Source organism: Mustela erminea, chromosome 1 (genome assembly GCF_009829155.1).
Source record: "Mustela erminea isolate mMusErm1 chromosome 1, mMusErm1.Pri, whole genome shotgun sequence".
Lineage (NCBI taxonomy): Eukaryota > Metazoa > Chordata > Mammalia > Carnivora > Mustelidae > Mustela > Mustela erminea.
Window position 1 is genome coordinate 73238574 of NC_045614.1, and position 24536 is coordinate 73263109.

A 24536-nucleotide genomic window follows, 5' to 3' on the forward strand; every position below is an offset into this window, starting at 1 on the left:
ACACGACCTTCCTTCTGCTCTTGTTTGACTTTGCATTGTGTGTTCTTTTGTTTATATTTTTATTCTCATTTTCTTCCTAACAGCTTTATGAGGTCTAATTCACATAGCTGTGCCACTCCCTCATTTAAAATGTACCATTCCGTGGGTTTCACTGTTTTTGCAGATAAGTCCCACCATCACTACAGTCAATTTTAGAACATTTTCCTCACCCCCAAAAGAAACAGTGTAGCCTTCAGCTGTCACCCTTTATTCTGCCCTTCCTCCCAGCCGCTGCCAACCACTAACCTGCTTTCTTTCTGCATCCATCTGCCTGTTCTGGACGTCTCCTAGAGTGGAACCATGTCATATGCGATCTTTTATGACTGGCTGTCCTTTTCATTTTAAAGATTTTCTTTTCTTTTCTTTTCTTTTTAGAGAGAGAATGAGAGAGGGAGGCTATGAGTGGGGCAGGGGCTGAAGGCGAGGGAGAAAGAGGCTTCCTGCTGAGCAAGGAGCCTGATGTGAGGCTCCATCCGAGGACCATGACCTGAGCTGAAGGCACACGGTTAACCGACTGACCACCCCAGGCACCCCCTGTCCTTCTAATTTTAAATCCAGATTCTGTCCTTGCATGTTCAGGTTGTCCCCATTTTTTTTCTTTAGTTTCATTCACTCATTCCTTAACACGTTTTCTTCCTGAGCGTGTGTTATAAAAATCAGCCTTCGTTTTGAGATTCTACCGAAAACCGGAATTAGACAGGAGCTCTAATGGGAGACTGTCATGGAGGAGTTTCAGCTAGGGTAAGCTGACTACGATGAGACCACTGCAGTCCGTGCCTCAGTTCCTGGCTGATGATACTGCCTGATCACAGCATTCTTTCTCCCCGATCCCAGAGGTGGCTTCTTTTTTCTTTTTAAGATTTTGTTTATTTATTTGACAGAGAGAGACACAGCAAGAGAGAGAACACAAGCAGGGGGAGTAGGAGAGAAGTAGGCTTCCTGCCAAACAGGGAGCCTGATGCAGGGCTTGATCCTAGACCTTGGGATCACGATCGGAGCTGAAGGCAGATGCTTAACAACCGCGCCACCCAGGTGCCCTTTCAGAGGTGGCTTCTAGGTCTGTGGCAACCCGCAACCCTAAGTAGCCAGCCCGAATAATCAGTGTTCCTCTGCTGAAAGAGCTCTGACATTCCAGTTCCGACGGGAAAGCAGATATGCAATTGCAATAAATCCAGTTGTTTAGAGCCAGATCGGGCACCTGCAGGGAGCTAGGAATTCCTTGTTAGGAGGGAGGTACCAGCTCTGCTGCTGGGAAGTGTGGTTGAACAACGTCTCCAAGGAGGAGGTGGAACTTACAGGTTCTACCCGGGGCCGGCGTAGGAGCCAGGGGAGATCTGTACCCTCCACAAGCAGATGACCAGCTTGTCAAATGCGGACACTGCATCTTAAGCATCCTTAGATCTTCAGTATCTAGTGTGGGTGTTTGAGGCAGTTGGGGGGCTGGTAGTTCTTGCAACGCTGGTGCCTGCTCCCCATATTTTGCCCATCTGAAGGAGGTCTTTTATGTCTTAAGCCCTTGCTTTTCCTCAGACCAGAACCTAGGGAGGCTAGAATGGGTCTGGCACGAGTTTCGTCCCTCCCTTTCCTGGGCCTTCTAGAGAACTCAAGTAGCTGTGGATGGCAGCCCACTGCTCATGTGCCCTCTGCTGCTTTGTACTCGTCCCCTGTGCTTCTCCAATCTGCATGTGACCCTTGGCTGAGATTTGTTTTGGAATGTCTCAGAATCCCTTCCTGGTGCAGCCCTGGATTCTAGAAGTGATTCTAGAAGATTCTAGAAATGATGCACCCTCATGGGCAAGGCCGTGGGCTATGCGGGATACCCAGACCTTTACAGCCCCAGAGACGTCTGGGTCCTTGCTGTGGGGGATGACCTAGCAGAGGAGCTGGGCCAGCGTCACACAGCACCTGGAGGGATGGCTAAGGGGATATGGGTGCTGTAACAGAGGCTTCTAGACCACTGCGCCCGCTGGTTCCACCCAGTCCCTCTGTATAAGCCGTGGGCTCCCAAACGTGGTGGCTGCTCACTGAGCTTTACCTCTGGGCTGGGCTCGGGGCTCAGGGCTCTCCATGCTTTGTCTTCCGTAGACCTCTCAGCGGCCGCCGGAGGTGTGGGGTAGTTCCTCCTCCATTTCAGGGATGAGGAGACAGAGCCTGACAGGTGGAAGGTAGTGGACTCCGGGGTTCCATCGGGGCCCATCCCCCTGGCTTCGCTGCCTCCCAGAGCCACAGCGATTATGTTCTCTGTTTTGTGCCCTCTTCCTTTTCCTTCTCGATCGAGATTTTGATCCTGGTGCTCACCAGGTTCCAGTGGTGGCGGTGGGGGGTGGTTTGGAAATGTGGCCTGTGCTATTCGTGCAGCTTGGGCCTTGGGGACCAGTGCTCCACAGCCTGGCACGGCTTCGCTCTCACCCAGTCTTGGCGAGCTCTTGGCCAGGCTGGTAACTCAATGCTGGGTTGGGTTGCAAAGCACCCGGCTCTTGCTGATTGAGAGAGTGTCCTAAAGCATGGGACACAGTGCTTGGCTCTCGGGCTTTCTTGGCACGCATGTGTTCATCCCACTCTTCCTGGTGGCCGCTGGTGGCCGCTGGTGCCCAAGGAGCTGACATGCGGTATGTGGGCTCCAGATGACTGCATGTGGTTGCCAAGACGGTCATTGGCACACTTGCCTTCCAGTGCCGCGGCTGAACGATAATCCCCTCGCCCTTTGCCATGGCTGCTGCTGCTTCTTTTTTTTTTCTTTCTTTCTTGGGGCTTTTTTTTTTTTTTTTTTTTTTTGGTGGGGGGATACTTTTTAAGGTTTGCTTTGCACCTTCTCAGCTCCTTTCTTTTTTGCTTTCATTTCAAAATGGTTTCCAAGCAGCTACGTGGAAATGAGAAAAGGACTGATGTTTGCCATGAACGCTTCTCTCAAATATTTTTTAAAGGAACACCTGTTGCATCCTCTTGGCATAATTGTGCCTGATCATCCTGGCTGATGATGAATGCCCCTCCCCATTCTCTCCCCCTTCCCAGAAGTGACTTCCTTCTACTTTCCAGGGTGTGTTTTATTGAAAATGAACCTTTCTGCAGGTCGGCCCCTTTGCTCAGGAAGAGCATCTGTCCTTCCAGTCTATGAGAGCCAAGTGTGGCAAATGTGTGTGTATGTGTGGTTAGAGCCAGAAAGCCAGCACATCCACTGGGAGGCGGCAGAAGGATTGTGATGTCAGTGGCAGCCAACTCAGCATCTCCAAAACGGCAGCAGGGACCAGTCTGCTGTGTGGACATGCTTGTACTTGAACCTGTCAAGGATTAGAGCCATCTCATCCATCGGGTTCCCCCCTCGCACAGTGGCCTCATCGTACCTACCTCCAAATGGCAAGATAAGGTCCCCTAATTACAGTGGTGGGCCTCAAGGCACAGTTGGTCACCTGGCATAGAAGATCGTACATGTGTGCAGCCTAGCCTTCAGCGGCTGCCCTGCATCAGGGCCGAGGGGCGTCAGGAGTACAAGACATCATTCGAAGACATATGTCTGACATCAAACTCTTTGGCATGACTTCTGACCAGAGGAGAGTGTCTGTCTGTTCAACCGAGAGAGACTCCGCTCAGCGAAGATGGCCTGCTTTTGGAGAATTGGAGACAGGCACAAACGAGACTCTTCTGGGGAAGAAATCCCACCAGTGCTAAGTGTGGGAAGGACAGTAGGTCATTAGCAGCAGCCACTTTACACTCATATGACAAAACTGTATGTCTGTGTGTCCTCGGGGGAAATGATTTTTCTAAGCATGTGATAGTGTCTTGCATTTAATAGTCTGTGATGTAATTGTCTTATTGGGGAATAAGGGACAAAAATGCCGGGTGAATTTGCTGGACTGCAGGCCATCTTTGTACGCCCTGCGCTATGCCGATGCTATTGACTTGGGTATGAAGTGGGCTTGGGTTTTTGAATATGGTTATGCCAGTTTTCCGCACCTTGGACTGTTAGATCATACTTCTTAGGATGTGAACTATTACTAATGTGAACATACACAACGGGGATCAAGGAATGATTGTGATAATTTGGTCAAATATACTAGAAATATTGAGCTGAGAAAAATGACTAGAGATAAAAGGGATGAAATACTTGGTTTTGTGGATTCCATAAAGGTCGTCCACACCAGAAACGCCGTTATCATTAGAACAAAAAAATAAGTTTCAGTAGTTGGTCCGTGCGCACTTGTACCTCTTAGACGTGTAAACCCCCAGGCTTGTCTTCCAGTATTTACTGTATTTGTCTCCTTTCTCTTCCATTTACCTACTCTCCCAATCTCTCTGCCCTTCTAGCCTCTTGAATGTTTCAACTGGACAGTCCTCTTTTTTCTAGAACCTCTCATTTTCTAGCAAACCACCATCTGTTGACTCTTATTCTCCTGTGGTGCACAAAAGTGTACTTGTGCTGGTGGTCAGTATTGCATGTTATCAAGTGTTGTGTGTAGTCGAGGTGAGAGGTAAGGTACCTAGGAGGACAGCCCATTTTCTGGTTGCCCCTTTGCTCTGCTGCTGTACTCTTGACATTTCTCGCATTTGAAGGTGGACATCTGAGGGTGGTGCTTTGGGTCTTTGACCCCACCTTCTGGCTTTCTGTGACCCTCAGATACTCTTTCTGACATGGCTGGGTTTTCCCCTTTCTCCCATAAAGATGATATCTGGACAGAGCTTGTGGTCTTCTGTGTGGCTCAGTTAACCCCATGTCTCTGTGCCAAGGTACCAGTGCGTAGGCGGAGATGCCAGGCTCTCAAAGCGCTGGGCTGCGGCGTGCTTGCTGATGGAGTAGAATTTGATGTTCAATCTCTAGCTGCCTCTATTTTCTGTCCTTGGCTGAGTAGACTTTTAGGATAGCTGCAGATCACTTGAACTCAGTGTGTTTTGTTTTCTGTTGAAGAGATGATCTACTTAGGAAAGCCTATTCTAGGACACTTATTTGGATAAAAGATGGCAGTGGGCACCCATCTCAAGCTTCACTAGCGTGGACCCCTCATATCTGCATGTCTGTGACTTAAGGGCTCTAGCATGGCCTTCCTCCCTGTCCAAAAGGAAACGGGCCATGTAGCCACCTAGGCTTCTCTCATAATACCTCAAATCTAAGGGTTCAGACCTTTGAGTTTAGACACTAAGCTATTAGGCATATTAGTTATTCTGTTATTAGTTATTAGTTATTACGAATAAAAAGGACATTAGTAGATCAAATTGCTTATGCCGGCCTCTCCTCTCTCTGAAGGCCAGTGAAGAAAGGAGAGATTGTCTTGAAGAAAGAAGGCTGGGTTGCCTGCGCTTGTCTGAGCAAGAGGGAGTAGGTGCGGGTGCAGGGATGGAACCGGGCCTGTGACAGGGAAATGAATGGGCCTCAAAAATGAAATGTCTAGTTCATGGTTTTTCCTGGAACTGACCCAAACTGTATGTAGTTCAGTTACATGTGTGTATTGAATAAAATGGATTGGAATTTCCCTCTCGCTTGGAATTTGCATTTGTATTGCAGGATTAAGATTTGTGTTAAAAAGAAGGGGTGGAAGAGAACTTCAGTGTTTCCCCTGCACTGCCGCCGTCCCCCTTGAGAGGACTGTGGAACCCATGTAAACCGAACCCAGTCATCATTTTGCTTCTTGTTCTGGCCCCCAGCCAGTGCCTCACGGATGTGCTCCCCGAGCCAGAGAAGAAGTAGAGGTCTGTGCTTGAAGGCAGGAGCGCGTCTGTAAATGCCGGGACTGTCTGGTTAGGCCACATCCCACCCTGAGAGCCCATCTCAGACGATTGGGTGTCTGAGAGGCCCAAGGTCAGCCCAGGGGCACATCTTCTTCCACGAATCCAAGGTGAACATGGGCCTCAGCTCCAGAAAATGCCCAGACGTACAACTTTCACCTCAAATATGAAGGGTAGTGGTAGATATCTTTAGGGGTGTCCATAGTGCCCAGATTCAGAATCCTTGCTCTGGGGCACAAGTCACTGTTGTAGACACATGGAGGAGTGTCCCTAAGACTCAGCCTGCCGTGAAGCCATTTCCTGTCCCTCAGATATACTTGTCCTTCCCCCATTTGCTCATAGACATTTTTAGTAGCACCGTAAGCCCTAAGGTGCTCATGGGGTAGAAATATTGACTCACAATTTTTGTTTTTATTAAAAACCTCGTTTTTTCCAAAGCCTGCCACTCTTTAAAACCTATTCTGATTCTGTTTTGTCTTACAAGTTGGCATTCATTTTTATGGCTGGGCTGGCTCATTTGCAGAGATCTCTGCGAGGTGGGGGAATTGGATGACGCTTCTGGCTTAGTAAGTCATGTGAACTTTCCCAGCATTTCTAAAACCATTTCTCGTTTTCAGTTTTCTTCAGTTTCTTTCTTTCAGTTTTCTTCGGAGATCGAGAAACACTGTCCTGCCACCTTGGAGCACCTGGAGGCAGTGCTCATGGCTTTACAAGCAGTCCCGAGGGACTGGAGGGTGCGAGCATGCAGGGGCCCCCAGGAGCAAAGCAGAGTGCCTCGAGTGGGAGGGTGCGGGTCTGGAAGGGGCGTGTGGGCCTGATTATGGACTATAGATGCCGTGACCTTATCGATGTTTTGGATTTCACAGCAGACCAGCAGAATCTACAAACTCTTGACCTGAAAAGGGAAGTTTCTCTGCCTTTAAAAGGCCAACAAAGCCTTGTTCTTCAAATTCTGAAATTTCTTGCAGTGCGTTAACAGTGGGTGCTTTGTGGATGCTGACCGAGCTGTATTTACGTTGCCAGCTGACCTCTTTCTCACGGGGTTATCCAGTTCGATACTCCTGTCTTCCTTCCTCTTGCCCTCATTTTCGACCAATGATGCAGGGTGGCCTCGCCTTTCTGCAAAAGACTGAGTTCCAGTCTTTTAGAACTGGAATTGGGGTTGTCTTCTAAGACATTCACTAACAACGTAATGAATTAAACCACTTTTTTTTTTTTTTTTAAAGATTTTATAAGAGAGAGAGAGAGCATGAGCAGGGAGAGGGGCAGAGGCACAGGGAGAAGCAGATTCCCTGCTGAGCAGGGAGCCTGAAAACGCAGGGCTTGATCCCAAGACCCTGAGATCATGTCTTGAGCCAAAGTCAGACATTCAACCCAGCCACCCAGGCACCCACCTCCCTTGTTTTAACCGTGTTTATTCACTTGAGTTTGGGTAGGAGAGGCTTTTGCAAATCATACTATAAGAAGGAGGGCACGTTCTCAGAAGCTCTGGCAGAGAAGTGCTGTGGATCCTTGATTAAGCTGAGGCAGTTTGCTGAGGATCCAATCCAGTGACGTGTGTCGGGCTCCTCCTGGCCTTTCTTCCCCTGCTGGGACCTTAGGGCTCCCACAAGCTCTGACCTCCAGTCGCCTTGGAGTGAGCCAGCTTCTGTGGCCCGTGCACCAGCCTTCATTCTCTCTGCTCGAGCAGGCGTCTCTGAGAAGCATCACTGACACAGAGGAAATATAATGTTGGGTTGAAGCAGGAGACCTGGGGAGGTTTGTGTGCACACTGATGTGTGTACTTCGTATCAGTCACGTGGCAGGATCTTGCAGAAAGACTTCCTGGCCTCCTGAAGAAGCGCAAGACAAACTGGGTTTAATTTCCAAGTAAGGCAGACGGCAGGAGGAAGTGTGGTCTCAGGTGGTCCTGTAAACACATTGCAGCAGGTGAGAAGGTGAGCACAGAGAATGGAGATTTGCTGTGTGGACAAATGGGAGATCACGTTTTCTGAAGGAAAGATGGTTCTGCTTCATAAAGCTTATGGCCGCCTCACTTGAGCAATTGATTTGTTGAGTCTGCATTCAGTACTCGGTGAGAACAACTAATTTCAAGTAGGAATGATTGCACTCAAGATGGTGGCTCCCTTTCCTGTGGAGACGGTTAAGGACTTGGCATGCCACAGTCCCCTCTTCCCCCAGTGTGGGTACATGCTGGTAGCTTGATTTGTTTTTGATTATCTTTTTCCTCCCAAAGCAAGAAACCCAGGGCATTGTCCTCTCCTTCCCCAGCTGCCCCGCCCCTGCCTTGAGGGGAGGTCTACTAACACAGAGTACTACCCACCAGCTCTCTATAGAGGAAGTGGCAAGAGCAGCACCTTTGCCCTTGGAAGGGACTGGGTCCCAGCTCTCTGACTTCAGTGGTGACTGACTGGCGCTGTAAACTCCCAGTGAAATGAGACCACTGTACACTTCAAAACTGAACTCCGGAGGAGGGAGAAAAAAGAGTCAGGAGGGGCAGGTTGGTCCGAAGATGACCCTACTGTTCCTAGCCTTTCAGCCATTCCGGTAGCAGCAGTGAGACACAGCAGGTGCGTGTCTAAGAGGTGAAGCTGGAGGAGAGGCAGAGTGGCCTTTGGAGCCCCTCCTTCTCCAACTTCCTAGCAGAGAGCCAGGGCAGCCTGCTCCCCCCTCCCCAGAGTCATCTGGTGAGTCTCCTATGGAACAGGATGAGGGCCAGGGTCCTTAGTTATTTCAGTATATTCTGGCAACACAGTTTTCCAATGATGTCAAACAACACACATTACGTCGAGGTTGGAGACGAGGCACACAATGGGGGAAAATGCAACTCTTGGCCCGGGGGAGAGCCTACCCGCCGTGGGATTCACTGAGGTCTTCCCAGTGGTCTCTTCAGAACTGGGGTCATTCAGAGGTGATTGAGAATAATTTGAGAAGTATGTCTATGGAAAATGTCTATCTTGATGGGAATTTTTAAAATGCCTATCCCAGGGAAGAAGAGCCCTATATTTTTTTCCACCGAGTGTTGGTAAGGAATGGCCAGCATGTGTATGTTAGGCCGGAGTTCTTGATACTGGGGTCTTGGAAAATCCTGTGCTCCCTAATCCCTCTTGTACATTCTACTCATTAACTTGCCTGCTAACTATGTAATTGGAAAAATCAGAATCAAGCAATTGAATTAATAAACTTGCATGGAGGAAAACAAGGTCTGTTGGCTAGCCTGAGTTACAGCATTATAAAATTTGTGTTTTTCCTTTAATTTTTGTTTTTGTCTCCCTTCCTAAAGTAATGCCAGCTCTGAGGCTTTTTTTTTTTTTTTTCACACTTGGTGTAGTGATATTAATTGATGTGAGTAGAAATAGTCTCAGAGTAAATTTTCTCATAACTAAGGTAATTTCAGTCTGTCCCGGGGGTGTCTGACTTTTGCTTAGTAACAGAAAAGTTTGCATTAGGTATAAAGTGTTTTTGGGTGGTATATATTAAAAGGAAAATATTATATGAGCATAGTCCAGGTAAGGGAGCTCATACCCATATAGTTTTTTGAAGAGTGGGAAATTTTCTTTTTTGGCGGGGATGTCTGCTAATAGGGGATGATGGAGAAAATGAATGGGCATGCACAACAGCTGAAAGAACTAAAAAAGAACCCCAGTAAGGACCTATACCCCGAAAGAGTCCTCTTCCACCCTGTGGCTAATAGGACTGGCTTACAGAGAAATACTTTGTTTCTCTTCAATCATTTCTAAGCATATGGGTCCCTACTTCTGCTGGACCAGCTGGTGATTTTTATCGATGATCTTGTTTTAGCCAAACTCGGGCCCTGAACTGGTTTTGTCCGAAGATGAAAAAAGTGACACTGAAGATAAGGAAGAGACAGAATTGGGCGTCATGGAGGATCAACGGAGTATAATTCTTCATCTCATTTCACAGCTCAAACTGGGAATGGATTTGACCAAGGTAGGTTGGCATGTCCCACTGGGTTTGCAGCCCGTGGCTTGGGTTCTGTCTCCCCTCACCTCCCCAAGCCTCTTCTACTCACATTCTCATCACCGTGGTGAGACTGGGGAAGTAAAGTGGGGATAAAGGCCAAAATGGCATTTGAGCATGGATATTCCAAGGGATAATTAGCAAGGATGTTTTGGTATCAGTGCTCATCCCAGAGCACGAGTGTTGCATTGGACTCTGTCCTAGCATCTAAAGAAGTACAGGAGATGATAGGGAAAATTCAAGATAAGATTTCTTTGTTTCCTGCTGTGTTCTAGAGAAGATTGAAGATGCAGAGACAGATGTGGCATATTGGCCCCAGAGAGAACAACGGGAGGAAGGAAAATGGTGGCACCAGGAGTGAGGCCACTGTGAGCCTGGCCACAGCCTCCTGCCAACTGGCATTAGCTTTAACGGCTGGTCCCCAAAGGGCAGGCTTGTTGGGAACTCGGATCCCATTACCCACCTGCAAGGAAACAGACCTGTTGTTTGGTAGAAGAGCAACTGACTCTTCCTGGTGCTGTGCTCAGCCAGGATTCTTCCTGGGGGGCAGTATTAGGAGAACCTGGTGTCCTGACTACGATGGCAAGTTGTTGGGCCCCTAGAGATCCTCTCTCACCCCGAGCCATGGCTTCATTCTGGAGGCAAGCAGGGAAAGCAATTCTATATGTAGCTGAAGGGTTGCATGGTGGCATGGGTCGGGGGGCTGGTGCCCACCTGGTTACATTTCTAGCCAGATGCTGAATCCTGATGCCTCCCTGGGAGGGTGCGGCGAGATGGGAGGGAGCAAGCAGGGCCCTAGCCCGGTGCTGGACTCGTAATAGGCGCAACATCACTCTTAACCTTACTGAGCACTTCCTGTGTGATGAGACTGTGTGGTATGGTAGATGGACAGCTACTGGGGAGAGACCGGGGGAGGGTGTGCTGGGAAATGCAGGTTCTAGAATCTGAAGGCCAGCCAGAAAATGGTGGGCATGCTTGAGATGGTCCACACCACTGAAGGCACCTCCCCGTGGAAACTGCTGTCAGAGAGGTTGGGTTGTTTGGCTGCTGTGATGGGTCTGGATACCACAGGTTCATCTCAGACTGTGCTGGAGGCCAGAGAACCAGGAAGGGGAGGGGAGGGGTGAGTGTGAGATACTCTTTGAAGAGGAAGATGACAAAATGATGACTGACCGCTTACGGGGGACCAAGGAGTCAGGAGCCTCCAAGAGGACAGAAAAGCCTTTTCTGTGGAATGTTTTCTGCATTTAAATGTGAGCATCTGATATTCTGGGAGACTGGGAGACTGTAGCACTCTAAAGAAAATGGTGGCCCCATGCTGGGGAGGTCTGACCTCAGAAGGTTCCCTGCCTTCGCCACTCTCAGCTCTGTGCTTGGATCTGCTCACCGTAATGTGAAGACCTGGTCTGTGTTATCCTGCCTCATTCCCTCCAATTCAGCCTTCTAGCTCTAGAATGGTCCTGTCCTTTTTGCTAGAGGAATCATTTAAATTTTTATTTCTATAGATTTATTTTAAAGTTTGATTTACTTATTTTAGGGAGTCAGAGAGAGCATAGGAGGGGAGGGGCTGAGTGTGGAGCCTAATGCAGGTCTTGATCCCACGACCCTGAGATCACAACCCGAGCCAAAATCAAGAGTCGAATGTTTAACTGACTGAGCCACCCAGGCGCCCCTAAATGCTTGCTTTTTTAAAAGCCACTTTTTTACTCTTTTGGATTTGTGGACACTTCAGATAGAGCTTGAGTTAAGATCTGGTGGAAGGAATGTGGGTAATAATATAGGCTAGTATGATCTAAAACCACATTTCCAAACTCTGGGTCGTGACCCATTTAGTAGGTTGTAAAACCGATGTAGTGGGTCAAAGGATCATTTCTCAAAAATGAAGTAAAACATCATGGAAAATCTCAGCATATACCTCCCATGAAATTTTTATTTCAATTCTGTGGATGTGCGTGTACTAGGTCACAACGTAAAACATATTCTCGTTGTGGATTGTATGAAAAAATATCTGTGAAGCCTTGACATAGAATCAGGAATGATCTAGGAAAGAGAATGTCAGAGACACTGAAATTATCCAGGTCAGATGTGGAGAAACACAATAAAATAGCGAGAGGGCTCCATTACAGCGGGTTGAGCATCTCTGAGACCTCACGTTATGGCTCTCTTGTTTTAAAATAAATCCTAGGAGCCATGCCTCTCCTGTTATTATTTTGTTAGGATATAATTGCTTTGCATTTCGGAAGCCCCGGTCTATTCCTAGAAGAGCACCTGTTAGGTTTATCGAATACTCAGCTGGCTATTTGAAAGGAAAGCTTTTCTAGTCTGAGGTACACTAACTTACTTACTGGGAAGGAGCTATTATTCGAAAACCAAGGGAAAAGTTGATGAGCTGAAATGCTTGTGACAGGAAGAGGTAAACCTTTGATTGCATTGTGGAAAGGTTGATGACTGTCTCTCTTTGCTCACCACCCCCTTCTCTTTTCTTGGCATTTGCCTATGTCATGACATTGAGCTTGTACCGGATTGGCAGGGCACGAACGTAGCCAGCATCTGAGGAGCAGGCACCTGGCTCTTCTTGACTCAGTAATGGATCTCTGGTCACTCTCCATAAAATGAGTACACCGCCCCATCTTTGAGTTGGTGGCCAGGATTGACCCATCCACCAGTCACCAGCATGGCTGGGTGTCCCATGTGACGTTGTGCCCAGGTTAATTAGCTGTAGTCCCCAGACTGGGCCAGTCTCCTGGGTGTGTGACCAGTGGAGTCCCACAGCCCCCATCTCAGAGGCAGCCTGTGCTCAATAGAATGTTCTACTGTTGCTCTCTTGAAATTCTTTTCTTTTCTTTTTTAGAAACTTTTATTTATTTACCTGAGAGAGAGTGTGAGCACGAGCTGGGCGTGGGGGGGGGGGTTGTGCAGGGGAAGAAGCAGACTCCCTGCTGAGCAGGGAGCCTACTTAGGGCTCCATCCCTGGACCCCGGGATCATGACCCTAGCCAAAGGCAGACACTTAATGACTAAGCCATCCCAGGCATCATCTCCTGAAATTCTTAATAACTTTGAGTAAGGGAATTTTCATTTTCATTTTTCACTTTGCCCCCACAAAACATGCAGCTGGTTCTCCCACTGAAAGCACCCCTGGCTTCCTTCCCCCCCTCAGCTACACTTCCGCAACCCCAAGTTGCTGGTGACTACCAACTCCATTTCCACAAGTTGTGGATAGCCTAGAAGGGAAAAGGAGAGAGAGAGAAGGAAGCACAGAAAGATGGCGGGCCACAGAAGGGCGCTTTGAGGAAGGGACATTTAGGTTGAGCCCAAAGGCTGATGGGCATTAGTGGAAGCAGCGAGAGGGCATTCCTGGCAGAAGGAACAGCATGGGCAAAGCGGGAGAGCATGAGGCAGTGTGACTGGAGTCCAGTGCATGCTGGTGAGGGGCCCGGTTGAACCTGAAGTGGAGAGTGCTGTCCAAATCCTGCGCAGCCTCGTGGGTCATGTGAAGGAGGGTAAACTTGATGCTGAGGGCAACAAGAAAGCTTCAGAGAGTTGGACATAGGCGGGAAATACAAGGAGGAGGGACTGTGCTCTGCCTGGCCTCCAGGGAGAGGGACCACAGAATGCTGGGTGGAACCGGAGGTCTGTGACCTCCTTAACCTCCACGTCAGGGATATCAAAGACAGTAACGCATACATTCACATACTTATGGAGACATGCACATGCCGGGTAGTGTTCTAGACACTGGGAGTGCAGCTGTGAGCAAACATCCAGCATCCCTCCTGGAGCTCGTGGGAGGGAGGAGGCAGCCAGGAAGAGAGAGAGAAAACTGCAGCAGAGCAGGGCTCGATGGAGGGAGCTCCTAGGACACGGTAAGGACTTGGGACTGAGTGACGTGGTGGCCACTGGAGAGTTTTGAGCGAAGAAACACAGTCTACTTGTGAGGGATTGTTTTGACCCTTGTGGAAGGTGAACGGGGGTGCAGGCGAGTGGGCTGCAGGCAGCGGGGGAGGGGAGACACAGAGGAAATGAGAGGTGATGGCAGAGTGGTAGGGACAGATTTGGGGTGTCCCCACAGGATTCAGATGTCCTGGTTGCGTATGGTCCGGATGCAGAGCATGTGCGAAAGAGGTGTAGGAATGATTCTGGGGTTCTGACCTGAGCCCCTACAGGAATAAAAACTAGAGTTGCCATTTGTCTCCATGACCAATTGCTGAGGAATTAACCACCTCAAAAGTCGTCGCTTCAAATAGCCGTTTTGTTTGTTTTCACTATGTGGGCTGGGCCGGGCTCGACTGGGTGGGCCTGTTGTCTGTCTGGTCCATGGTCATTCGCATGTCTCTGGTCAGCTGGTGGGTTGGTGGTGGGCTGGACGTGGCTGAGACAGCTGGGCCTCTGTCTGTCTCTCCATGAAGTCTTAGGATCTCTACCCGTGTGTCCTTCCCGCATGGTCTTTCTGGCTGGGAAGCCAGACATCTTACAGGGCGAACTCAAAGTTCCCAGGAGGACAAGTGTGAAGCAGAGGAACCTTTTATAACTTGGGCTCCAGAGTGGCACAGTGTCACTGCCTCTGTACTGATTAAAGCAAGTGTGCTTTGCAGGAGCCGTGGTTCACGTGGTGCCCCTGATGGCCACCGCCCTTGCAGGGTAGGGCAAGACCATGGGAAGAGCAGGCTGGGGGATAGCACGAATTCCTCATGGGTCTCTTAGTTCTGAGATGGGAATCCAAGTAGAGAGGATGTGTAGGCAGTTGGCATAGAAGTCTGAGGGTTCTGAGCGAGGTTCAGGCACAAGGCTGAGAACAAACAAGGAACAGAGGATGTTTGAAGCCAGGAGGTGGGAATGAGTCCTGCTGGGGAGTGAGTGCAGATACAAGGAATGTCCAAGGACTGAGTTCTGTGATGCCCCGATTTGTAGAGGTTGGGGTCATGAGAAGGATCCTGGAAAGGAGGTTGAGAGGGGCCAGCTGGGAAGGTAGGACAGAAACCAGAGAAGTGTGAGTTCACAGAGCCATGGGAAGGGAATGCTTCCAGGAAGAGAAGAGCCGTCGGCTGTGTGGAACTGCTGCGGGGTGTCCACAAAGACTGGCCCTGGAAACAGACCATCGCTTTTGTTTTTGTCAGGGTTTGATGGGGTGGCTTTAAGGGAGATTAAGAAGAACAGTGATGGCGGAGAGGAAGGATGACTGTCTCAAGAGTTTTGAATATAGTAAAAGGGGAGCAGAAAGTTGGGTGGAAGCCAGAGGTGGACCTGGCCTTGGGAGGCTTCATTTCTGAAGGTGTCTCGGTGCTGGTGGGAATAGAGAGGAGACGGGTGGTGGCTGCAGGAACCTGAGTAGGAGGAGGGCAGGGGATCCAGAGCATGGGCAGAGGGTCCCCCTTGGACAGGACAGTGTAGCCATTGCCTCTGGGGAGCAGGCAGAGCCAGGGTGAAGCAGCTGGCCCTGAGCCAGACTGTCAGGGCTGAGCCTGAGTTCCCTAACCTGAGTGCCTCAGTTTCCTTACTGTGACCCCGGGACAGCTGTACTTTCCGTGGGGCTGCTCTGTGCGCATGTGTACCCGACGTGCGAAGGCATCAGTGGGGTGCCTGGTGAGTGCCGCAGGGGAGCTGGCTCTGTGACGATCGTGGGCACACTTAGTGCACTGCTTCACTTATCCCAGGGACCACAGAAGCAGGGGGGTCGTGTGATACGAGGGAGGGTTGTAAGAGATTTGAGGAGGCCAAACACGGCAGCAAGGAAAGGAGTGATGGTCTCAGGGCAACTTAGAAGGTAGGAGGATGGCCATACCCTCCCACAGGGGCACTTAAGTTTGCTCTAGGTCACAGACGTAAAGTGAGACCCATCTGCGTGTTGTCTCATCCCCTCCAGGGAGGCGGAGCTGCAGGTTGAGGCATAGAGAATGAGAGGAGCTGGATTATGGCAGAGTTGAGCTTCTGGGGGAGAAAGTGGCAGAGCCTGGGGGTTGGGGGCAGGGATCAGAGGGGCTAAGTGTAAGGCGGGGCCGTGGACTCCATGCCCACATGGCAGGAAACGAGGTAGGGGACAGAACAGGGTCGTTGGTCTGTTGGTCTTGGTGGGGCTGGGATGAGGTGGAGTGAGGTGGGACATCTGGGGTAATGGGTGGAGAGTGGCACGCTGGGAACTGAGGTGGAGGAGGGTCACAGTTGTGGGTAGCAAGGTGACCCACCTGGACTCCTCTGTGGGGGGAGGAGTTACCCAAAACTCCCAATTTTACGGGATCAGGTGAGAGGGAGATCTTCTAGAACAGTGTATTTCGTGTTGTTCCGGATGGCCCAGCTGAGTCCATAGAGTAGGTGGGAGTCTGGGGGATAGAGATTGTGGTTAAAACTCGTGCAAGGCAAAGGTAAGGAGGATTGGGCTCTCCTCAGGTGAGGAGGTCCCTCTCCTTGAAGGTACACAGTGCCTACCCCATTCTTACCTGAAACTGGGTTCCCCTCTTAGTGTCAAGCCAAGAGACACGATCAAGCCAAAGACTAGGAGAAAGAAGGATTTTACTTGCCACAAGTAAAGAACACCAGGGATGTTTCCCAAAGCAGTGTCCCTGAACACCGAACCTGGGGCAGTTGTAAGCCACGGGTGCATACAGAGTGCACACTGGTGAAGACAGCATGGAATTGGGGCAGAAGTCATCTTAAGGTGACAGAGCTTAGGTCAAAGTCAGGAGGGCGGCAAGGGTCAGCATCACCAAATCTCCGTCTCCTCTCGGGCCAGTGTCTGAGTGCCCAGGGGACTTCAGAGCCCACAAAGATGACTCAAGAATGTGTACCCAGTCCAGGGAACTTTAGAGCCCACAAAGATTATTCAAGTCCACTTTTACCTCTGAATCCACCCTGGGAGTTTTACCACAGATTACTGTCTGCAGTAAGGCTATCTCCTGGTCTGAGAGGGGCAGGTCCTACCTTCTTTCACTAGGTAGTGGGAGGTGAGGGGGTGCACCTCAAATGACCTTTCTAATGTCAAGAAAGCTAGGTCTTCCTCTTTCTTTTCCCAGGGACCCCTAACACTTTCTGCTTCCACCAGTAATTACAACAGACAAGATTCTCTCTTTGTGAGAGAGGCTGGCTGAGATAATTCACAAATTTCTATGATCCGAAAGAATCACTTGAACTGCTGCAGTAGCACCATTTGTAAAACCAGGTGGAGATCTCGTGGGATCTGACCCCACAGATCCCACCACGCAAACAGCCATGTCCTCACCGGCAGGCTTGGGGAAGAGAACGCTGTCCTTGCCCGTGTACTCTTTTTTTTTTTTTTTTTTTTAAGATTTTTAAAAATTATTTATTTATTTATTTGACAGAGAGAGAGATCACAAGTAGGCAGAGAGGCAAGCAGAGAGAGAGGAAGGGAAACAGGCTCCCTGCCGAGCAGAGAGCCCGATGCGGGACTCGATCCCAGGACCCTGAGATCATGACCTGAGCCGAAGGCAGCAGCTTAACCCACTGAGCCACCCAGGTGTCCCTGCCGGTGTACTCTTGACTGGCTGCGCAACTGTCCACAAAGTTGCTACACAGTCTTGGTTGTACTCAGCTACTAGTGTGATGGGACATGTGTGTCTCTGCGGCTTCTCGATCCTAGCAGGAGGGAGCAGACATCTTGGGCATACAGGTTCTCTCCTTTGATGGTTTTAGTAGGCTAAATTTCCAGGTTTAGTCATGGTATGCCAAATATCAGTGTTGCTATACTTCAGCTCCTCCTTCCAACGGGGAAGTTTTTAGGAGGAGGATGAGAAGAGCCAGGGTTTGCCCTGGAAATGAAGCCCCACTGGTGTAGCTATGGATTTGCAGTGTCCTATTCCCTCCAAGTATTGTGTTCAGTAACCTTCCCGATGCCTTTGGCTCTTCTCTCCAAATCTTGTTTTGTTTTGTTTTAAAGATTTTATTTATTTATTAGAGAGCGAGCGAGAGAGAGAGAGAATGAGTGGGGGGAGGGGCAGAAGGAGAGGGAGAAGCAGACTCCTCAATGAGCAGGAAGCCCAATGTTAGGCTTTATCTTGGGACTCTGGGAGCTGGCATTTTAAGGAAAGCCAGGGGAGTGTTCTGTGGGCTAAGAACCCTTTGGCATGTGAATTATCTACCCTTTATTTTGTAAGGTTGGAGTTTCCTCGCGTTCTTTCCCTGGCTCTCTTAAAGGACTACAGAGATCTGTCTCGGTGGGTGGTCTCAGCCTCTCTGTGCCGGCCGCTTGGCACTGGGTGGGTCCGCCAGGCTCAGGACAGTTACATAGATGATTCTCAAGGTTCTTGAATGAACGGATGTTTCTTTGGAGAAAACGGCTCCTGCTCTTGGCCTTTCTTTGCAGAAGCCTGCTGCGTTCCCTGTTCGGGGGAAGAGACTCTTGCGACTTTTTCTTTGGACCCTCTGACTCTCTCAGCGATTGATTATTTTGAAGTTCTAAGAGTCCAACGTGGAGATTAGTTGCTCCTAGATTGACAACAACTTTAAATGTAATTAATTGTTTTCTGAGTCCCGAATGCAGATCTTTTTTTTTTTTTTCCCTCTTTCCCCAAAGTAGTTCATTGTCTTAATTATGTTAATGGGAGAAAAGGCAGCCCTTATTGATGGCTCGATAAATTCTCCAGTAGGAATCCCAGCCATTTGGATGCTGTCGGTCTGCACAGCTGGGCCATCACTCACATCTCCATTGCAGGCAGATAGCCCAATTAGCACCCGCCACTTCTTGGCTCTGTATCTCCAGTGTCCACTGCCCAAGGAACAGATGATGAAGTGACTTATTTACAAAGGCACGCACACACACACACACCCATAAGACAGGGAAATCGTATGAGAGAAATCTGCTTTAGAGAAAAGCATCTTATCATGCTTAAAATGTTCAGGGTGCTGTTTTTTGTGTGTGTGTTTTTTTTAAGATTTTATTTATTTATTTGACAGACAAGCAGGCAGAGAGGCAGGCAGAGAGAGAGAGAGAGGAGGAAGCAGGCTCCCTGCTGAGCAGAGAGCCCGATGCGGGGCCTGATTCCAGAGATCATGACCTGAGCCTAAGGCCACCCAGGCGCCCCAGCGTGCTGGTTTTAAAACAACCAACCTGAAACACCAACCTGACAGACCGACAAGGGGTGAAAGGAGAGATTGTCCTTCCACTGCCAATCCATCCTCCTCCGTCTCTCTGGGTATTCTACCTTTTCCAACTCTGACAAGGCAGTTGACAAGGCAATGACAGTATCATTTTCAAGTGTAGAATATATATCCAAGGGGGTTGGCCTTGCTGGTGGCTGTGAGACCACATTCCCTGGGTCTGCCATCTGGGGAGGGCTGGCTTTGGAAATTGGTAAGTTCTCAGGTATCACCTGAGCTGAAGGCAGCCACTTAACCGACTGAGCCCTCCAGAAGTACCCCCCACTCTTGTGATGCTGTCTACTACAACAAGCATTGTGGATGCCAGGGTAGAGATGTTTGGGGTGTGGTGAAGATCTGAAAGAGGGAGTTGCTGGTTTAGTCTTGGAAGCAGGAGCCCTCAGAAAAAGCTTCACAGAAGAGGATACCCTTGAGAGGAATAGCTGGTCATCGTTTGGACAAGGCAGGAGGAGGCTGAAAAAAGGAAAACAGGATTTGAGTGTGTGTGTGTGTGTGTGTGTGTGTGTGTGTGTGTGTGTAGGGCGGGGTGTGTAAGGGGAGGGCTGGAGGTGGAAAGTGAGGGATAATGTCCCACTAGAGGGAGGTGGGAGGGGGCAGGCTGGACTTCATTTATCTCTTGTAGAGATTCTAGAGAGATGGGCCTGGCTGTGGTGTGGAGAAGAAATCCAGGTGGGTCTGACAGGAGGGAGGCCAGTTGGGAAGCCATAGCCGCACTTTTCCCGATGGGGGCGCCGTGCTTGTCTTTCTTCATTGCTGATGGTCTCCCTCCCCGTGGTAATCAGTAATTTTTGGATAGGTGGATTGCCTAGTCATTCCAGGAGGAGTAGAATAGGCCAGAAGGTGTAGGGTTCATGGGTCCCTCTTTCCTGTGGGCCACTTCTTGCTTCCCACTTATTTATTTATTTTTTAAGATTTGTTAATTTATTTTAGAGCATGGGCACAGGCAATTGGAGGAGGAGAGGAACAGAGGCAGAGGGAGAAACAGAGTCCCCATTGAGTGCAGAGCCCAGTGAGGGGGCTCGATTCCAGGACCCTGAGATCATGACCTGAGCAGAAATCAAGAGTTGGCCGCATAACCGACTGAGCCACTCAGGCACCCCCGCCCCTGACTAATTAATCAGTGACAGTAGGTGAGGTGGCCCAGCTGTCCCAGTTGTTCTGTCCAGTGAACTCTTACCTCCCTAGTCCACTGAGGGAAAGAAAATGCTGCCATTGGCCAGAAGAAGATACTTGTGCCATATCAAGGGTAATGGGAAGAATTTGGGTGGCATTTGGGAACCCCAAGGTTCCTGTGTGGTGCCTTCCCTCACCTCTCCTCGTCTCTGTCCCCTCACCTGTGAATCTGGAGCATTGGACTCCATCACCCTGAGGGTCCCTTTCTGTTCTGGTGCTCAGTGATTTGGGGTGCCAAGTGGAGTTCTTTTTCCTTGTTGTTTTGCTTTAATCCTTCAGCTTCTGAGTTCAGAAATACTAGTGGGGGGAACCGTCTTATGTTCTTGCCCTTTTCAAAGGTCTGTCCTGAGAGGGTAATAACGGTAGCCAGTTCTTTCCTCATAATTTCGTTCTCGAGTACACACTTGACAATTGTCCTCGTCCAGAGCTGGGATTGTTGCTGGAGAAGCCCCAGTCTGCCGGGGCAGAGAAGGATGCAAGCCAAGGCCATGGAGCCCCCTTCATGGGAATTGAGTCCCTCAGGGCTGACCATCCTCCTTGGAATTCTGCCCTTTCTCTCCCGGGTTCCCTCATGATCACAGGGTCCTGCTGGGGAAGGGAGGGGACAGGAAATGGGGTGGTTTGGGGAAGGCCTGGAGATGGAGACATTTGTGTCGTCTTTTCCATTTTAGATGGAAGTGTTTAGATTGGAGGTGTTTGTTCCCAAGGCTTGTTAAATCCAAAGTCCCTGCGCGGCCTGTCCGTCCACTTACCAGAAGGTTCTGTATTAAGGGCCAGCCCACTTCTCTGTAACCTCTGCTTATTTCTTCGGGCCCAGCCCTGCTGAGCAGGCTTCATGCACAGCCCCTCTCCTCTGTGGCAGCTCTCTGGACATTTGCTGGCTCGCTAACTGGCCTTCCCTCCCAGAGACCTGGGTCAGGGGCTCTTCCTCACTCCTGCTCTGCTCTGATCATGTCGAGATTTGTATGCTAACAGAGATCTCCAAATAGACCCTCTCAGTGGTGGTGGTGGTCGACCCCCAGTGTCCGTGTTCGTGGGGACACACTGAGCAACCCCCTTGGTTGTGTCTGATGTCAGAAAGGAAAGTACAAAGTCCTTCCGAGCTCTTCTCTTCACATCTCTAAGTAACGAGGAGTAAAAGAGGGTTTTGTGCGAGGACAGAGTGGTGGAGTGGGAGGCAGACACCGCCATTTGAGTCCCAGCTGAGCAGAGAGCCGCTCCGAACCGTCTCGACCGTGAAATCGGGTTGGCTTTATGCTACCCCTGCAGCCGCGTCTCCAACCTTGTTTTCTTGGACATAGTTTCCCCTGATGTTTGTCTAGGAGTCCAAAGAAACCATGCTCTGGCTGAAGCCACATTGGGTTTGCTAGGTGGAGGTTGCAGCCTCCCGTGTAATCACAGCATCTCCTGTTTTTGTCCCCTTGCCAACACAGGTGGTGCTTCCCACGTTCATCCTGGAGAAGCGATCCCTGCTGGAGATGTACGCAGACTTTATGGCCCATCCGGACCTGCTGCTGGCCATCACCGCCGGGGCCACACCAGAGGAGAGAGTCATTTGCTTCGTGGAATATTATCTCACGGCCTTCCATGAGGGCCGCAAGGGGGCCCTGGCCAAGAAGCCCTACAACCCCATTATCGGTGAGACGTTTCACTGCTCCTGGGAGGTTCCCAAAGACAGGGTCAAGCCAAAGAGGACTGCCCCCCATTCTCCTGCTGGCCATGAACAGCTGACAGCTGAGGACCCTTCCAAAAGCTACAAACTGAGGTTTGTGGCCGAGCAGGTGTCCCATCATCCCCCCATCTCCTGCTTCTACTGTGAGTGCAAGGAAAAGAGACTGTGCGTCAACACTCATGTATGGACCAAAAGCAAGTTCATGGGCATGTCCGTGGGGGTCTCCATGATAGGGGAAGGTAAGCCATGTCATACGTTTGATGGAACTTGGCTCTTACACGGTGATGTTTGCACAGCTGATAGATGATGGATGCCTGTGTGTGTGGAGTTCTTGTTTTTATTTTGTTTTGGCTGGGGGTGGCTCGGTGGTAAAGAGGGACAGATTTTGTTATTTTGGGATGAGGCCCTGGTAATTTCTCAGTGGGGCCCAGGTTGTAGGCGAGGTGGGATACACTTAGGTCATTGATACACTATACGTGTTATGAGGCCCACCTTATGTACTATTTTTATTTTCAGCTTTGCATGAATTTTTTTTTTAAGATTTTATTTATTTGACAGAGAGAGACACAGCAAGAGAGGGAACACAAGCAGGGGGAGTGGGAGAGGGAGAAGCAGGCCTCCCGCTGAGCAGGGAGCCCCATGCAGGTCTCCATCCCAGGATCATGACCTGAGCTGAAGGCAGACGCTTAACGACTGAGCCACCCAGGTGTCCCTCAGCTTTGCATGAATGTTAAGAATTGGCTCCAAATCTGTGAAGACACATTTTTGTTCATTCTCTCCGGTGTTCTGGCTCACAGGAAGAATAACAATGCTGCCTATTCCGAATCTCCTGGTAAACATTCCCAAGGCAAATCTCTGGTTTCTGCTAGAGATTTCTGAAGCAAGAACAATGTGATCACACCCTATGTGGCTCTTGCATTCTTATTTTAGCAAATAGCTGTGAATGAAGTTTATTCATTGTTGGAAGAAACCTGTAAGAGTCCTTGTCACACTGAGGCGTCTGTGTTCGTGGTTCTCCAACTTCTCTGAGTCACGGATTCCTTTGAGGTTTTGAGACTATGGATTCTCTTCTCGGGGAAAGGAAAAAACACAATGCAAAATTGAGTCTTCAGTTTCAGGGAGTCCACGACTCCTTGGAAGTCCACGACTCCTTGGAAGTCCACGACTCCTTGGAAGTCCACGACTCCTTGGAAGTCCTTCCGAAAGCCCATGAGATGAGAACACCTCTCGTTCACTGAGGGCATTTTTATTGAGTACCTACTAGATGCCAGACATTGTGTTAGGAGATAAGGATTCTTGTAGAAACAAAATAGAACCCCCCCGCAATCTCTGTCCTCATTCAACTTCCATTCTACTTCTGTTTTCCTGGTAAATAAAATTATGTAGGTTGTGTGGGAAGGTGTGAGGTCCTGTGCAGAAAAATAAAGCAGGGGAGGGACTGGGGAGCAGTGGGGCTGGGGCAGGGGAGCCTCAAGATGGGATGCGCTGGTGGCTGGGAAGGCCTTTGATTTTGAAACAAAAATCTGGGTGCAGGAGATTCCGATCTCATCCTGTTTTGTTTCGTTCCTTATGCTAAGTCTCCCACATAATGAATTACTTGGGGGTGAAATGTGGGTTTAAGGGAGGAGGTGGGGTGCAGAGTCCACTCACACCTTCAGGTCCACTCACCGCCCAAGTGCGTCGATGGCACCTTCTCGAGAGACCTGTTTCAAGTGTGTTTACTCCCTTAGCTCTAACGGGGTGGTTCAGATAGCTTACTGGTTCGTTTGCCACCGTTTTTGGTGGCAGGCACACCGCAGGGACTGGGACAAGATGGAAGGCCCTGCCCTCAGCTGACGACCAAGGCGTGAGTCACAGAAAACAAGGCACCTGCAGGAAACGTGCCGTGTGACTGGCGCTGAACTGACAAAGCAGGACGGGGTGATAGGGAGTGGGGTGCCCAGCAAGGGTGTGCTGCCTCTGTTCATAGGACAGAACTCCACAAGAATGTAGTCTTTTTTTTTTTTTTTTTTTTAATTTTATTTTACAAAGCAAGAGAGAGCCCAAGTAGGGAGAGAGGGAAGAGGGGGAGGCAGGCTTCCTGCCCAGCAGGGAGCCCGATTCCGGGCTGGATCCCAGGACCCTGTGGGATATGACTTGAGCTAAAGGCAGACACTTAATGACGGAGCCCCCCAGGTTCCCCCAGAGGGCAGCCTTTGAGCAAACGCTTGCCGGGGGTGAGAGAGGAGCCGTGTGGACACTGGAGGAAGGCTGCTCCTGGCCAAGAGAGCAGGAGGCTCGGGGGCCCTGGGCGAGCGTGTGAGACGGGCTGTTCTGGGAACTTCGTGGTGGCTGCGATGGCGGGAGGAGAGGGGACAGGTCAGAGAGGAGGGCCACGGGAGGCTCGCTCGGGGGTCTGCCAGGACTCGGGCTTTTCCCCTGAGTGAGGTGTGAGTCCGTGGACAGTGGACGTGGCTGGAACGCATCCCCAGGGCTGCTGGAACAGATGAGGGGGAAGCAGGGAGGGCCCAGGGGCACAGCTGGAGGGAGACAGACAAGTCTTTTCTTTTCTCTTCGTCCCTCCCCAGGGTAAGGTGCTCAGTGAATAGAAGATCTTCTAATAAGGGTAAATGCACTTTCAGGTACACGGGGAATTTATTCCAGTGCCTTTCTGGGGATTCCCCTGCGCTCAGAGACAGTGCCTGCTGCCCCGTGCCAGGGCAAGGCAAAGTCACAAATTCGTAAAGGAGAGCCTTTATGGGGCCCCTGAGTCAGGATTCTTGACATTGGACAGAGATCTGGAGATTTTCCATAAAGGTGAAGATTTGCAAATCTAGGGATTTAGGGAGTTCTTCAGTCTGTGAAACTGTCTC

At 50.0% G+C, this 24536-nt stretch overlaps 1 protein-coding gene across 5 annotated transcripts in view; it reads left to right on the forward strand.

Annotated features, from left to right (window-relative positions):
- OSBPL10 (oxysterol binding protein like 10) overlaps positions 1–24536 on the forward strand; it is a 320106-nt gene that overhangs the window by 274176 nt on the left and 21394 nt on the right. For all 5 annotated transcript variants that reach the window (XM_032320875.1, XM_032320787.1, XM_032321062.1 and 2 more), the window contains 2 exons: positions 9556–9705; positions 21446–21923. In XM_032320875.1, coding sequence (XP_032176766.1) covers positions 9556–9705; positions 21446–21923 — 628 coding nt within the window. The remainder of the gene's footprint in view (positions 1–9555; positions 9706–21445; positions 21924–24536) is intronic.